This window comes from Nicotiana tabacum, chromosome 6 (assembly GCF_000715075.1).
Source record: "Nicotiana tabacum cultivar K326 chromosome 6, ASM71507v2, whole genome shotgun sequence".
Classification (NCBI taxonomy): Eukaryota; Viridiplantae; Streptophyta; class Magnoliopsida; order Solanales; family Solanaceae; genus Nicotiana; species Nicotiana tabacum.
Genome location: NC_134085.1, coordinates 185,373,407 through 185,387,906, shown reverse-complemented (window position 1 = coordinate 185,387,906; position 14,500 = coordinate 185,373,407). Strand labels below are relative to the sequence as shown.

At 39.6% G+C, this 14,500-nt stretch overlaps 1 protein-coding gene across 1 annotated transcript; it reads right to left on the bottom strand.

Annotated features, from left to right (window-relative positions):
- Positions 1–375: 375 nt before the first annotated feature.
- LOC107782860 (sm-like protein LSM1B) lies at positions 376–13,843 on the bottom strand. The gene is made up of 5 exons (XM_016603799.2): positions 13,468–13,843; positions 7,050–7,118; positions 6,856–6,971; positions 6,700–6,762; positions 376–885 (listed from the first exon to the last, which is right to left on the bottom strand). The coding sequence occupies exons 1-5, from the start codon at positions 13,526–13,528 to the stop codon at positions 808–810; spliced, it is 387 nt and encodes a 128-aa protein (XP_016459285.1). The 5' UTR covers positions 13,529–13,843; the 3' UTR covers positions 376–807.
- Between the last annotated feature and the right edge of the window lie 657 nt (positions 13,844–14,500).

The following is a 14,500-nucleotide window of genomic DNA, read 5'->3' as shown; positions in this document are numbered from 1 at the left end:
TTTAATGGCCTATCTATGTATTTGGCCTTCTTTTTTAGTACTGGTAATGTTCTGATAATCATTTAAAGACTCACCATACATACATTATGCAGTACAATCGCGGTATCGTTCCAGTACGTCAAACTTAGTTTTTTGCTATATAGAAAGGACATTATTTGTTGCTTGTATCACAACTCCTCAAGTTCAAGTTTAACTTCCCTCATACCAAACTAAAATAAATTTTCATCTATATTAATATTGAAGTGACTCAAAAGTGCCAAGTTCAGAATGAGGACAACTCTTTCTGTGTTGATTTAAGACGTGTATGTAACCAAAAAGTTGATCGTACCAAAAGGGTATAAACCAGCAATTAGCTAAAAATTATGAGTACTAAGATTTGAAAAATGCTAAATTACAATAGCACACGCAATTAACAAAACTACATAGAGTAATTGTTTTCTGAAAAGGTAAATGCCAATCTCACAACATTTGCGTTCTAGCGGTCTACCAAAAAACCAAAGTTCCTCCAGACTAGCATAAAAAAACAAAACGGAAGAACTCACAATTTGTTTTACCATTTTTATGGTCAGCCACTTCCCGTATCACGGGGTATTATACCAGCTCATGCCAGTAGATAAGCAGATTAGTAACCTTACTTCAAACATATAAACGGAAAATCCAATAATAGTGTAGATGTTACAAGGAACACTTCATGTAACAGAGAGCACAGCCCAAGAGGAATCCAGGAAACCACGCAGCAACCACGATAATATTTGCAGAAGGCATGGCATGGTCCCAAGCAAAATCCAACATAAGCAATTAGAAACCTCAATCCATATCAAGGAATTCCATCCTCTTTCTCATTGTGCCTTTAAGATCTGTAGCATCCCTTTCTGCTTTCTGCGCCTGATGGATATGTGATATACACATTAGAAATAGTCTTACACTAATTAACAGCATCTTGTCTTATCTACGACTAAATTGGTCTATCCATTAAGACAGTTACCCTCATCTTAACCATGATTTTGCACTTGAAAGAACAAATGTACAGACAGATGCAAATGTTAGTTTGAAATAATTATAAAAACATACAGACACAAAGATATAAGTTACTGTGAGAAGGCACGGGAGAAAATATGATATATATATTGATATGTTGTATGTGATACAATACAAAAGGTGTTATTTATAGCTACTCTATACAAAGGGGATACTACTCTTATTCCAATGTGGGACAATTACATAGCTATATCTAACACTCCCCCTCAAGCCGGAGCATATAAATCAAATGTACCGAGCTTGTTACATATATAATCAATGCGGGGACTAGTGAGGGACTTGGTGAAAATATCTGCAAGTTGATCATTCGATCTCACAAACTTCGTAGTAATATCTCCTGAGAGTATCTTTTCTCTGACGAAGTGACAATCAATCTCAATGTGTTTAGTTCTCTCATGAAACACCGGATTTGATGCAATATGAAGTGCAGCTTGATTATTGCACACAAGTTCCATCCGACTGATTTCACCAAATTTCAACTCCTTGAGCAATTGTTTGGTCCACAGACTAGTTCACATGTTGCCATAGCCATTGCTCGGTATTCTGCTTCTGCACTAGACCGAGCAACTACATTCTGTTTCTTACTTTTCCAGGACACCAAATTTCCTCCTACTAAAACACAATATCCAGACGTAGAACGTCTATCAGAAGGTGATCCTGCCCAATCAGCATCCGAGTACCCAACGATCTGCTCATGACCTCGATCCTCAAACAGTAATCCTTTACCTGGAGCCGATTTTATATACCGGATAATGCGGACAACTGCATCCCAATGACTATCACAGGGAGAATTCATAAACTGACTTACAACACTCACAGGATAACAAATGTCGGGCCTAGTCACTGTGAGATAATTTAATTTACCAACCAGCCGCCTATAGCTTGCAGGATCGCTAAGCGGCTCCCCTGTCCAGGCAGAAGTTTAGAATTCGGATCCATCGGCGTGTCAACAGGTCTGCAACCTGTCATCCCTGTTTCCTCAAGAATGTCTAACACATATTTCCTTTGAGAAATAACAATACCTGAGCTAGATTGAGCAACCTCAATACCTAGAAAGTACTTCAATCTGCCTAGATCCTTAGTTTGAAAGTGCTGGAAGAGATGCTGCTTCAGATTAGTAATACCATCCTGATCATTGCCCGTAATAACAATATCATCAACATAGACTACCAGATAAATACATAGACTTGAAGCAGAGTGGCAATAAAACACAGAGTGATCAGCTTCACTACGAGTCATGCCAAACTCCTGGATAACCGTGCTGAACTTACCAAACCAGGCTCGAGGAGACTGCTTTAGACCATAAAGTGACCGACGCAAGCGACATACAAGGCCACGAGACTCCCCCTGAGCAATAAAACCAGGTGGTTGCTCCATATAAACCTCATCCTCAAGATCACCATGAAGAAAGACATTCTTAATGTCCAACTGATAGAGGGGCCAATGACGAACTGCAGCCATGGATAGAAAAAGGCGAACTGATGCCACTTTAGCCACTGGAGAGAAGGTATCACTGTAATCTAGCCCAAATATTTGAGTGTATCCTTTGGCAACAAGACGTGCCTTAAGTCGATCAATCTGGCCATCGGGACCAACTTTGACTGCATAAACCCAACGACAACCAACGGTAGATTTACCTGAAGGAAGAGGAACAAGCTCCCATGTACCACTTGTATGTAAAGCAGACATCTCGTCACTCATAGCCTGTCGCCATCCTGGATGAGACAATGCTTCACCTGTAGACTTAGGGATGGAAATCGAGGACAATGAAGATATAAAAGCATAATGGGAAGATGACAGACAATGATAACTCAAACCAACATAATGAGGATTAGGGTTTAGTGTGGTCCGTATACCTTTTCGAAGTGCAATCGGTGTACTAGGAGCAGGATCCGCAGTAGGAGCCGTGTCAGGTGCAGGACGAGAATCAGATGGGCCTGATGTACGGCGCGAACGACGATGATAAGTCAAAAGTGGTATTCCTGTGGCTGGGGAATTAGGAGGGATAACACTGGACTCCTCAAAAGTTGGTATGGGTGAAACCTCTGTGGTTGAAGGTGGAGGAGGATTACTAAACTCCTCAAAGGTCGGTATAGGTAAGACCTCAGATATGTTATGGTGGTCAGCAGAAGTGACATCAGTTGTGAAGAAAGGTTTAGACTCGAAAAATGTAATGTCAACTGACATAAGGTACCTATGAAGATCAGGTGAATAACAACGATATCCCTTCTGAACACGAGAATAACCAAGGAAGACACACTTGAGAGCACGAGGAGCTAACTTATCTTTCCCCGGGGCTAAGTTATGAACAAAACATGTGCTCCCAAAAACCCGAGGTGGAAGAGGGTATAAGGCTGACTGGGGAAACAATATTGAATGTGGAATCTGACCCTTGATGGGAGATGAAGGCATCCTATTAATCAAATAACAAGCTATGAGAACTGCATCGCCTCAAAAACGCAGCGGAACACGAGACTCAATTAGAAGTGTGCGAGCAGTCTCAATAAGGTGCCTATTCTTTCTTTCTGCAAACCCATTTTGCTGAGGGGTATAAGGACAAGATGTCTGATGAATAATTCCATGAGAAGACATAAACTGCTGAAATTGAGAAGATACATATTCTAAGGCATTATCACTGCGAAAAATGCGGATAGAGACACCAAATTGGTTTTTGATTTCAGCACAAAAACTCTGGAATATAGAGAATAACTAAGAACGATCTTTCATTAAAAAAAACCAAGTACATCTTGAGTAATCATCAATAAAGCTAACAAAATAACGAAATCCCAAGGTTGAACTGACTCTACTAGGACCCCATATATCAGAATGAACCAAGGAGAAAACAGACTCTTCAGGACTCTCAACACTACGCGTAAAGGAAGCTCGGGTATGTTTCCCAAGCTGACACGACTCACAATCTAATCTAGACAAACTGGATAAACTAGGCACCATCTTTTGAAGTTTGGATAAACTCGGATGTCCTAAACGTCTGTGGATTAGATCTGGAGGATCTGTAACTAGACATGTTGTGGAAGGACTGAGCGAGTTAAGGTAGTAAAGACCTTCTGATTCACGACCTGTACCAATTGTCCGTCCCGTACTGCGGTCCTACATAATAAAAGAATCATCAATAAAATATATACCACAATTGAGGGCACGAGTCAAAACGACTAACAGATGCAAGACTAAAAGGACAACCAGGAACATAAAGAACGGAATCTAGGGTGATAGAAGACAATGGGTTGGCTTGTCCAACTCCTTGTGCCTTAGTTTGACATCCATTGGCTAAAGTAACAGTAGGAAGAGACTGTGAATATACAATATTCGACAAAAGTGATTTATTACCAGAGATATGATCAGAAGCGCCTGAGTCCATGACCTATGGTCCAAGAGTACTAGACTGGGAAACACAAGCAAAAGAATTACCAGCAATAGGAGTATTAGTCTGGGCAACTGAGGCTACTTGTGGAGATGTTTGCTTACTTGCTCGATACTGAAGGAGCTCATTATATTCTTCTTTAGATACAAAAAAGCTCTGGTTACCTATAGTCTCGCTCTGAGCAACGTAGGCATTTTTGGGTAGACGGCCATTTAAGGAATAACACATTTCGCGAGTGTGTCCAAGTTTGTGACAATAAGAACACTTGGGTCTAGATCTCCCAAAACGACAGCCTCCTCGTCTATTCTCCATAGCTTGAGATGCCCGAACATCCATTGTCTGGGATGCAAGAACAGAGGAATCAAGTATCTGTGATGAAATCACTGGGTGACTTGGTGCTGCAGCAAGGCGAAGTAATCGAGAGAATAATTCATCAACTGTAGGGACAGTCGGACTCGCCAAAATCTGGTCTCGTACTGAATCAAGATCATGAGGAAGTCCAGCGAGTGTAAGAACTAGAAACATTTTCTGTCGCTGCTCTTGTTGTTTTGACACACTAGCAGAAACTGGCATCAATGTCTCAAATTCCTCCATGACTGCCTGTACCTGACCCAAGTAAGTAGACATATCTAATTCTTGCTTCTTTAAGTTTGTCATCCGTGATATCACATCATAGAAGCGAGATATATCATTAGTGTATAACGTATGAGCCTTTGCCCAAACCAAATAACATGTCTGGAATGGCCGAAACAAAGACATCAACTTAGAATCAATAGAACGCCACAAGATGCTACATAATTGAGCATCAATTTTTGCGCAAAGCGCTATCGCCTTTTCATCTCCTTCGCTAGACTGTTTAATCAGATGATCTTGCACACCTTGACCTTTACACCACAACTCGACAGATGAAGCCCAAGATTAGTTTGAACCTCCCATTAAAGGTTCCGAGGTAATCATAACATTAGAGTTTCCAGAACTCATGGTTTTAGACCCAAAAACATCAATTCCCAAAGACATCTTGTAAATTATTACCAAATAAGAGAAATAATCAACTGTAATCCACTAAAAATAGAGTAAGGAACACTGAACCAGAATGGGAAACTACTGTAGCAGTTGGAAAGTTACTGTTGCAGCCGGAAAATATTCAAAGTGGTCGAAATTAAATAAAAACAGTAGGGGTAGGATCAGAATTACCAGAAGACCCAACTGTTCTGAAGGAACTTTTTCAAAAAATGGCCGAAAGTCCACTTTTTTTTTTGAAATCACTATTCACACCGGAAAAATAAAAAAAGTAGTCGGAATTTGGTGTAACCTGGATGGGTAGGCTCGGAATTGCAAGGGAAACAATCTGTCCTGAAGAGTCGTCGCCAAAAAATGGCCGAAAGGTGGCCCACGCAACATTGGAACTTCGCCGGAAAATTTCTTTGGACAGCTACAGTACCGCCAGAGATTTCACTAGGATTTGGTCGCCGGACAGTGACTACTCTTGTGGTAGTGTTGGATTTTGTGCACAACACTAACTGAAACAAAGCAGACGCAAAACAACTTTGAAAGTCACCGGAAAAAAGGGTTCCGGTGACTGATTTTACTTCCTGGAATCGTTGGAATTTATGCACAGCGATAAATCTCTCACGATAGCTCTGATACCATGTGAGAAGGCACGGGAGAAAATATGATATATATATTGATATGTTGTATGTGATGCAATACAAGAGGTGCTATTTATAGCTACTCTATACAAAGGGGATACTACTCCTATTCCAATGTGGGACAATTACATAGCTATCTCTAACAGTTCAACATGTGTAATAGCTCGGTTACTGGTTTTTCTTCAGCTTTATATTTTGTTTCTTTGTGTTGCAAAAGGAGATGGCTAGCTACAAATAACATAAACCACTAAAAACAAAAATAAAAAAAGGGAGTCAACACTCTTTAGTGAATTACTCACTAATGATGGGACAAATGTGTGTGCAGTTGTTAGTTTAACAAAGTGATTATAGAGTATAACAGAGGAACCTGTACTGACGCAACCGTATCGATATTTTTATATTTGCCACTCCCTCATCCCCATTGTTATAATATTGGCTTTTCATCCATAAATTCCCAGAATTTCACAAAATACCTTCAATATTTGTTCTTCCCACTAAATCTTCACCAATTTTCACATTTAGTCTTTTTCCTATTTAAGGTAAAAGCCCACACCCCAAACTTCACAAGTCATGCACCTGACACAAGTCCATTAAGCATCGCTAGTAGTGAAACTAAGAATAACAGGATCTTACCCTTCTTATCTCAGCTTCTGAAACACGTGTCATATGGGGAGGAAGTTCCTCCTTATCTATGTCCTGACCAATCATAACAAGATTCTATAAGCCAAAGGGTATAGGGTTATGGGATAGCAAAGAACTTTCTGTATTGATAGTGAAAACAAGACCTACCAGTTCACCAATTAACACGACATTTTCCCCACGTATAATATAAAGTCCTAATGGGATATCACAATATAGATCACCAACAATAACACGGTCACATGCACCTTCAAGAACAGCATTAGCTACAAATAACAGATGAAATTTTTGTCAACTGTTTAACCACTGTCGTGAAATAGAAAGTAATGACACGATAAACCTACCAAATTGGTCAAAAGAACGAAGTGTTCCTAAAAGCTTCCGCCCATCTCGCAGCAGTACAAGAAGTTTCTCTGTGAAGGATATTAAGTTAAACTCATAAAAGCAAGAAATAAAACTAATGAACATATAAACAGGTTTAGTTAATGCTATTAATATATGAGCACTTCGACTTGTATGGAAAAAAATTTAGCCCCCCATTTATTTTTCTTATGAAGTAACTGGCAGCCCAAGTATTATAGCATTAACTCCTGCATTCCATCCCTTAACTCATCGCTCAATAGTCAAGAGTGAAATATAATAATTCTCCAGTTTTCACTTTACAGGAATAAACCTCTACGGCAGAATAAGTAGAGCATCATAGCTTCTTCTAGAAAGTATATGGACCACAGATATGATATACCCATATACTAATCGTGGTTTCTACCATTCAAGCAGCCAAGATGAGAATGCAGGAACAGAAGAAAAAGGGTGAAAATCATTTTTTTTATTATGAAAGTGGTATATAAAAGATACTTGTTACAAATATAAAATAGAGGAAACATGTGAGTTAGCTACGAGAATGACCTCAGTCAAACTTATGTTATCAAGTGGAATATTCTTCTTTACTACCATTTTGTTATCCTCTACCATAATAAGTGGTATTCTCTAAATTGACCACTAGGCCACATCCTTGAGTGCAAAAAGTCATCTTTCTTTATAAGAAAAAACCATATATTGCAAACCACAAATTTACACAAATGTAAAGACTACACTCAGCAATCCTTATTAACAAAGGTGCTTGTTGAGTAAGGCAGAATCTCAAGCCCCAGCCCCTTGTATAATCGAGGGCTTGATTGCAATTTTATTTTATCATCAGTCATCAAGGCTTTCATTGTGTTTTCAATACAGGGAGAAACACAAACCGTTATGTACTTTTTGTGGCCTTTGATGCAACACTAGAAAAGACCTATTTTACCTTAAAGAAGGAAATTACTGAGTACCTCACTTCTCTCACAATATATGATCTTCTCAAGCAGTGAAAACCCTTCACTTTGGTCATTATAGAAAGTATACACATGACATCGCCCATAAAGCATGACAGGGAAAGGCAATGAGGTTGAAGATGGCTTAGCAAAGCAAGGGTACATGATGGAGATTTTTGAAGGCTTAAAAATCTACGGATACTCTGATCAGAGTTCATAAATAACCACGCAATTACATAATTGAAACAACGAATGATATTTGTTCATTCAACATTAAAGACGAGTAAACCACCTATACCCACCAGCGAAAATCGGGTGTAGTTTCTCATTGTGAACGCTCATCAATAACTTTATCAAAGAGTAACTGAAGGTGTTGGTTTATGTTTAGTCAACAATGGCATGCCAATTGGAAGAGTTGGTGGAAAGAGTTGGTGTGGATGCTAGAAGGAAGCTTCCTCCTTTGATGTCACCCATGACATCAAGAGGAGGTAGTTTGATGTCACCAATGACATCAAGAGGAGGTCTTTACCTCTATAAATAGATGCACTCCTTCATTTGTAGAAACCATCCCAAAAATAATACAACACATTGTAGTGAGTAGAGAGTTAAGAGAGAAATTCTCTTAAGTGTAATTGGGAACTCTCCCCTTCCTTTGTTAATATTAAAAAGGCAACTGTTCTCTTGTGGACGTAGGATTATTTTGATCCGAACCACGTTAAATCTTGTGTTCTTTCTTTTACGTTTCCGCTAACAATTGGTATCAGAGCAACATGATTCTTTAACGATCCAAGGAGGAAGAAAAAGCAAAGATGAGTTCCATGAAGTTTGAAATTGATAGATTCAGTGGACGCAACAACTTCAATATCTGGAAGATCCAGATGATGGCGTTACTGCGGAGGGAAGGTTCAATCCATGCTATTGACGGAAAGTATCCTAAGGATATATCAACTCCCGACAAGGAGAAGATTGAAGGGGATGCATTGAGTGCAATCCAACTATCCCTTGCACCTAACGTGCTTTGTGAAGTGAGTACGGGTACCGAAGAGACGGCCAAACAGTTATGGGAAAAGCTAGAAGGGCTATACCAAGACCGATCAGTGACAACAAGGATGTTGTTACAACGGCGTCTTTACACATTTAAGATGGGGTCAGGTACTTCGTTACAAGATCATTTAGATGCGTTCAATAAACTTGTCTTGGACTTACAGATTGCAGGAATCAAAAAGGAGGAGGAGACGCTTGCATGTGCTTTGCTATTTTCATTGACTTCAGGATATCGTGATATTGAGAATTCAATGGTGTATAGTAAGGAGTCTATCAAGCTTGAGCAAGTGCGGCAGACACTTAACTCTAGTGATGTGCGGAGGCACATTGAAGGAGATAGAGATGACCAGGCAAGTGGGCTCTTTGTGAGAGGCCGAACTAGCCAACAGGGAAAGAGCAAATTAAAGCACAGATCAAAGTCTCGTGTGAACAAGAAGAATACAGAGTGTTGGGAGTTGTGGCAAGAAGGGGCACTTTGAACGAGACTGCCCAATGTCAAAGTCCAAGAAAAAGGCGAGTGCATCCACAGTTGAACAGGTACATGATTTTGATAATGATTATGTACTAACAACATCGTGTAATAATAATAGTAGTTATGGAAACAAATGGGTGTTAGACTCTGCTTGCACTCTGCATATGACGTTCCGAAAAGACTGGTTTAGCAGCTATGAGAAAAGTGGAGGAACCGTAGTAATGGGCAATAATGCAACTTGTGCAATAGTTGGCATTGGCTCAGTTCGGGTTCGCTGCCATGATGGAGTCGTGAGGACTATTACACAAGTCCGTCATGTTCCTGATCTGAAGAAGAATTTGATCTCCCTGAGTACTCTGGATGAACAAGGCTACAGGTACATGAGCGAAGCAGGAACTATAAAGGTGACTAAAGGTTCTTTAGTCATGCTGAAAGGCAAGCTGGAGAACGGCCTTTACACATTGGCCGGAAGCACCATTGTTGGCTCTGCAAATGCATCTACAGTGCAGTTATCTAATGATGACAAGGCAAGACTATGGCACATGAGACTGGGTCATATGAGCGCACGTGGACTGGAGATGTTGAGCAATCGTAACCTTTTGGAAGGTGAGAAGATCAGCACGATTGACTCCTGTGAGCACTGCGTTCTAGGGAAGCAAAAGAAGGTCAGCTTCAGCACTGGCAAACACAAGACAAGAGGAGTGCTAGACTACATCCATTCAGATTTATGGGGTCCCTCTAAACTTCCATCGAAGGGCAAAAGGAGGTATCTTCTCACTTTTATTGATGATTTCTCACGAAAGGTTTGGGTGCATTTTTTGAAGGCAAAAAGTGATGCTTTTGAAGCATTTAAAGAGTGGAAGATTTTGATTGAAAATCAAATGGAGCGGAAAATCAAGTATCTTCGCACAGACAATGGCTTGGAGTTTTGCAATGAAGAGTTTAATGAATTCTGCAAGGTTCATGGGATCTCAAGACATAGGACTATCAGGCATACCCCACAGCAGAATGGAGTTGCCGAGAGAATGAACAGAACTCTTCTTGAAAAGGCTCGTTGTATGCTCCTACAAGCCAAAATGTCCAAAGTACTTTTGGGCTGAAGCAGTTCGCACTGCTGCTCATATTGTCAATCGATCTCCAGCATCGGCAATTGACTTTAAGACTCCGAATGAGGTATGGTCAGGTGAACCCTCTAACTATTCATACTTACGAGTATTTGGGTGTCCAGCTTATTATCACGTTAATGAAGGAAAGCTTGAACCAAGGGCTAAGAAGGCCATATTCGTAGGGTATGTGGATGGAGTAAAAGGGTACAAACTTTGGTGTTTGTCTTTACTCAAATTTATAGTTAGTAGAGATGTCACCTTTGATGAATCCTCTATACTTGATCCCCGTAAAGTTTCCGTGGAGTTTTCAGGAAACAAGAACGACGAGCAGGTGGAGCTTCCGGTGGAGCTTGCCAAGGAAAAGGATCAAGAGACTCAGGTTAAAAATGAGTCAGAAGATGTAGACCTTGAAGAACTTGCTGTCAATGAACCATACACAATTGCAAAGGGGAGGGAGAAGAGGCAGACACGAGAACCGGAACGCCTTATAGATCAAGCAAACTTGATTGCATAGGCGTTCGTAGCTGCACAAGAAGAGATTAAGGATCTGGAGCCCTCCTCGTATATTCAAGCAACTTCTTGCAAAGATGTTGTACAATGGCGGTTAGCCATGACTGAAGAGATGGAGTCTCTTCACAAGAATCAGGCATGGGTCTTAGTGAAAAGACAAAAGGGGAAGAGGACAGTTGGATGCAAGTGGGTCTACCGAAAGAAAGAGGGAATTTCTGAAGTGGAAAATGCTAGATTCAAGGCGAGATTGGTTGCAAAAGAATTCAGTCAGAAGGAGGGAATTGACTACAATGAGATTTTCTCTCCAGTCGTGAAGCATAGCTCAATTCGCGTGCTACTAGCATTGGTTGCCCAATTTGACTTGGAGCTTCAACAGCTTGATGTCAAAATTGCTTTCTTACACGGTGATCTAGAAGAGACAATCTATATGGATCAGCCTGAAGGTTTCCTAGCTGAGGGAAAAGAAGATCACGTATGCCAACTAAAGAAGTCTTTGTATGGTTTGAAGCAATCCCCTAGACAGTGGTACAAGAGGTTTGATGCATTCATGACTACACATGAATTCTCAAGGAGTGCATTTGATAGCTGTGTGTATCACAAGAAGATGTCTGGTAACTCAATGATTTATTTACTATTGTATGTTGATGATATGCTTATTGCTGCTAACAACATTACAGAGATAAATGCTTTGAAGAAACTGTTGAGTAAGGAATATGACATGAAGGATTTAGGAGCTGCAAAGAAAATCCTTGGTATGGAGATTTCAAGAGAAGACGGTGTTGTACATCTTTCTCAGAAGAGGTATATTGAAAGGGTTCTCAAGAGATTCAATATGCATACGTGCAAGCCTGTAAGTACACCATTAGCTCCTCATTTTAAACTTTCAGAGTTACAAATGCCTCAGTCCGAGGATGAGGTGGAGCATATGTCAAAGATTCCTTATGCCAGTGCAGTTGGTAGCATTATGTATGCTATGGTATGCACACGTCCAGATATTGCTCAATCTGTAAGTGTGGTGAGTGGATACATGTCCAGCCCAGGAAAGAGGCATTGGGAAGCTGTCAAGTGAATATTGAGATATCTCAAAGGAGCTTCTGGTGTTGGTCTGACCTTTCGAAAAAGTGGTGAAGGTATTTCAATTCTCGGTTATGTAGATTCTGACTATGCAGGAGATCTTAACAGAAGAAGGTCCACAACTGGATACATCTTTACCCTCGTTGGCAGTGCCGTTTGTTGGAAGTCGACTCTGCAGTCGATTGCCGCTTTGTCTACGACAGAAGCAGAATACATGGCAGCAGCAGAGGCGGTGAAGGAAGCTATCTGGTTGAAAGGTTTAGTAGCGGAATTGAGTTTGGTTCAACTGGAATCAACTCTTAGATGTGTTAGTCAGAGTGCTATTCATCTAATGAAAAATCAGAGATTTCATGAGCGCACTAAACACATTGATGTCAGATTTCATTTTATTCGAGATGTTGTTGAAGAGGGAACTATCAAGGTCGTGAAGGTTATCACAGACGATAATGCTGCAGATATGTTGACCAAGATAGTCTCACTCGCTAAGTTTGCACACTGCAAGGACTTGGCGGAGGTGTGCATTAATTGATGCAACTCCGAAGAGAACAGTTGTTAGGTGGAGGTGGTATGTTCAACAATGGTTTGATTCTTCTTGTTTCTTACAACGGGGTTGCCCAGTAAGCTTAGAAGTTTTGACCAGAGTTGTTCACACGCACGCTCGAAACGCAAACCAAGGTGGAGATTGAAGGTGTTGGTTTATGTTTAGTCAACAATGGCATGCCAATTGGAAGAGTTGGTGTGGATGCTATGAGGAAGCTTCCTCCTTAGATGTCACTCATGACATCAAGAGGAGGTAGTTTGATGTCACCAATGACATCAAGAGGAGGTAGTTTGATGTCACCAATGACATCAAGAGGAGGTCTTTACCTCTATAAATAGATGCACTCCTTCATTTGTAGAAACCATCCCAAAAATAATACAACACATTGTAGTGAGTAGAGAGTTAAGAGAGAAATGATCTTAAGTGTAATTGGGAACTCTCCCCTTCCTTTGTTAATATTAAAAAGGCAACTGTTCTCTGGTGGACGTAGGATTATTTTGATCTGAACCACGTTAAATCTTGTGTTCTTTCTTTTACGTTTCCGCTAACAGTAACAATCGAATACTATTAAACATCCTAAAAGAACATAGCAAGAACATCAGCAAAATTTAGCAAGAGCAAATTTTGAACACAAACAACAAGTACAAAACTTTAATAACATAAACAGCTTAATCACGGCAGGAAATAGATCGTTGATAAAAAAAAACTCACTGTCAAGATAGCTTGCAAGAGAAGTAGAGAGATAGATATCTTCTGGACTTGCCCAAGACATTGATGAACTTTACACCTTTAACTTTTTCGGTATTCCAAAAACAACCGAAAGACTCTCAGATTTCAATTCAATTTGCATTGGCAGCTCAGATAGCCCACTAATAATGCCCTAACATACACTTCAATGAGAGCATAAACAATTCAATTCTAATTCTATCAATAAACCAAGAATTAGAAAAGCTCCAAAATTCTGTGTAAAAAGAATGGACTTGTTGACTTTTGGTTGCTGAGATCTGTAAAAACCCTAACTTTGGCCTATCCCCAAATTAGGGGCAGAGGCACAGACAATTTGAAGAGACGTACGATCTGCTGCTCTTTCCGCTTCTTATTTTTTAGGAGAGTTTTCCTGCTGGGGCCTTCTCTTGTAAAGTTATTTGTAGTTAACCCCTTGAAATATGAGAGTATTACGTATGTGGCCTCTCACTTTTAACTTTTAGCCTCATTTAAGACCGTTCTTTTTTCTTTTTCTTTTTCTTTTTTATTTTACAACGTGATCCCCATTTTAATTTATGAATCTATTTTTTTTAGTCCATACAAAAAAGAATGACATCTTTCTATATTTGAAAATAATTTATTCCCTCCATCACAAATTATCTTTCGTGATTACTAAAAATAGTTATCTCAAATTATTTATGATTTTAGAATTTCAAGACAAAAGTAATTATTTTTTTCAAATTTTACCCTTAATAGTAATTGTTCTTTAAGATAAAGATATCATATAAATGGAGAATATATTCAATGAAGAGAAATTATATTTTAAGATATAAATAAGGGTAAAATAGCTAAAAACTTCTAACTAGTATTTTCTTAAAGAGTGTGTAAAAGAGAAATACGACAGCTAATTTGAGACGAAGGGAGTACCTTTATGCAATGACTTATAGCCATACAAAATATATGTGCCTCATTTTGCACCACAAGTTCAAATTTTTTTTTCTTAAACTCTGTGTTCAATCAAATAAATTTACATAAATTG

Coding starts and splice junctions, on each gene's coding strand:
- LOC107782860 (XM_016603799.2), bottom strand. CDS start 13,528: ATGTCTTGGGCAAGTCCAGAAGATATCTATCTCTCTACTTCTCTTGCA. Junction 6,763..6,855: donor TCGTGTTAATTGGTGAACTG/GTAGGTCTTGTT, acceptor ATGATTGGTCAG/GACATAGATAAGGAGGAACT. Junction 886..6,699: donor CAGAAGCTGAGATAAGAAGG/GTAAGATCCTGT, acceptor CATATCCATCAG/GCGCAGAAAGCAGAAAGGGA.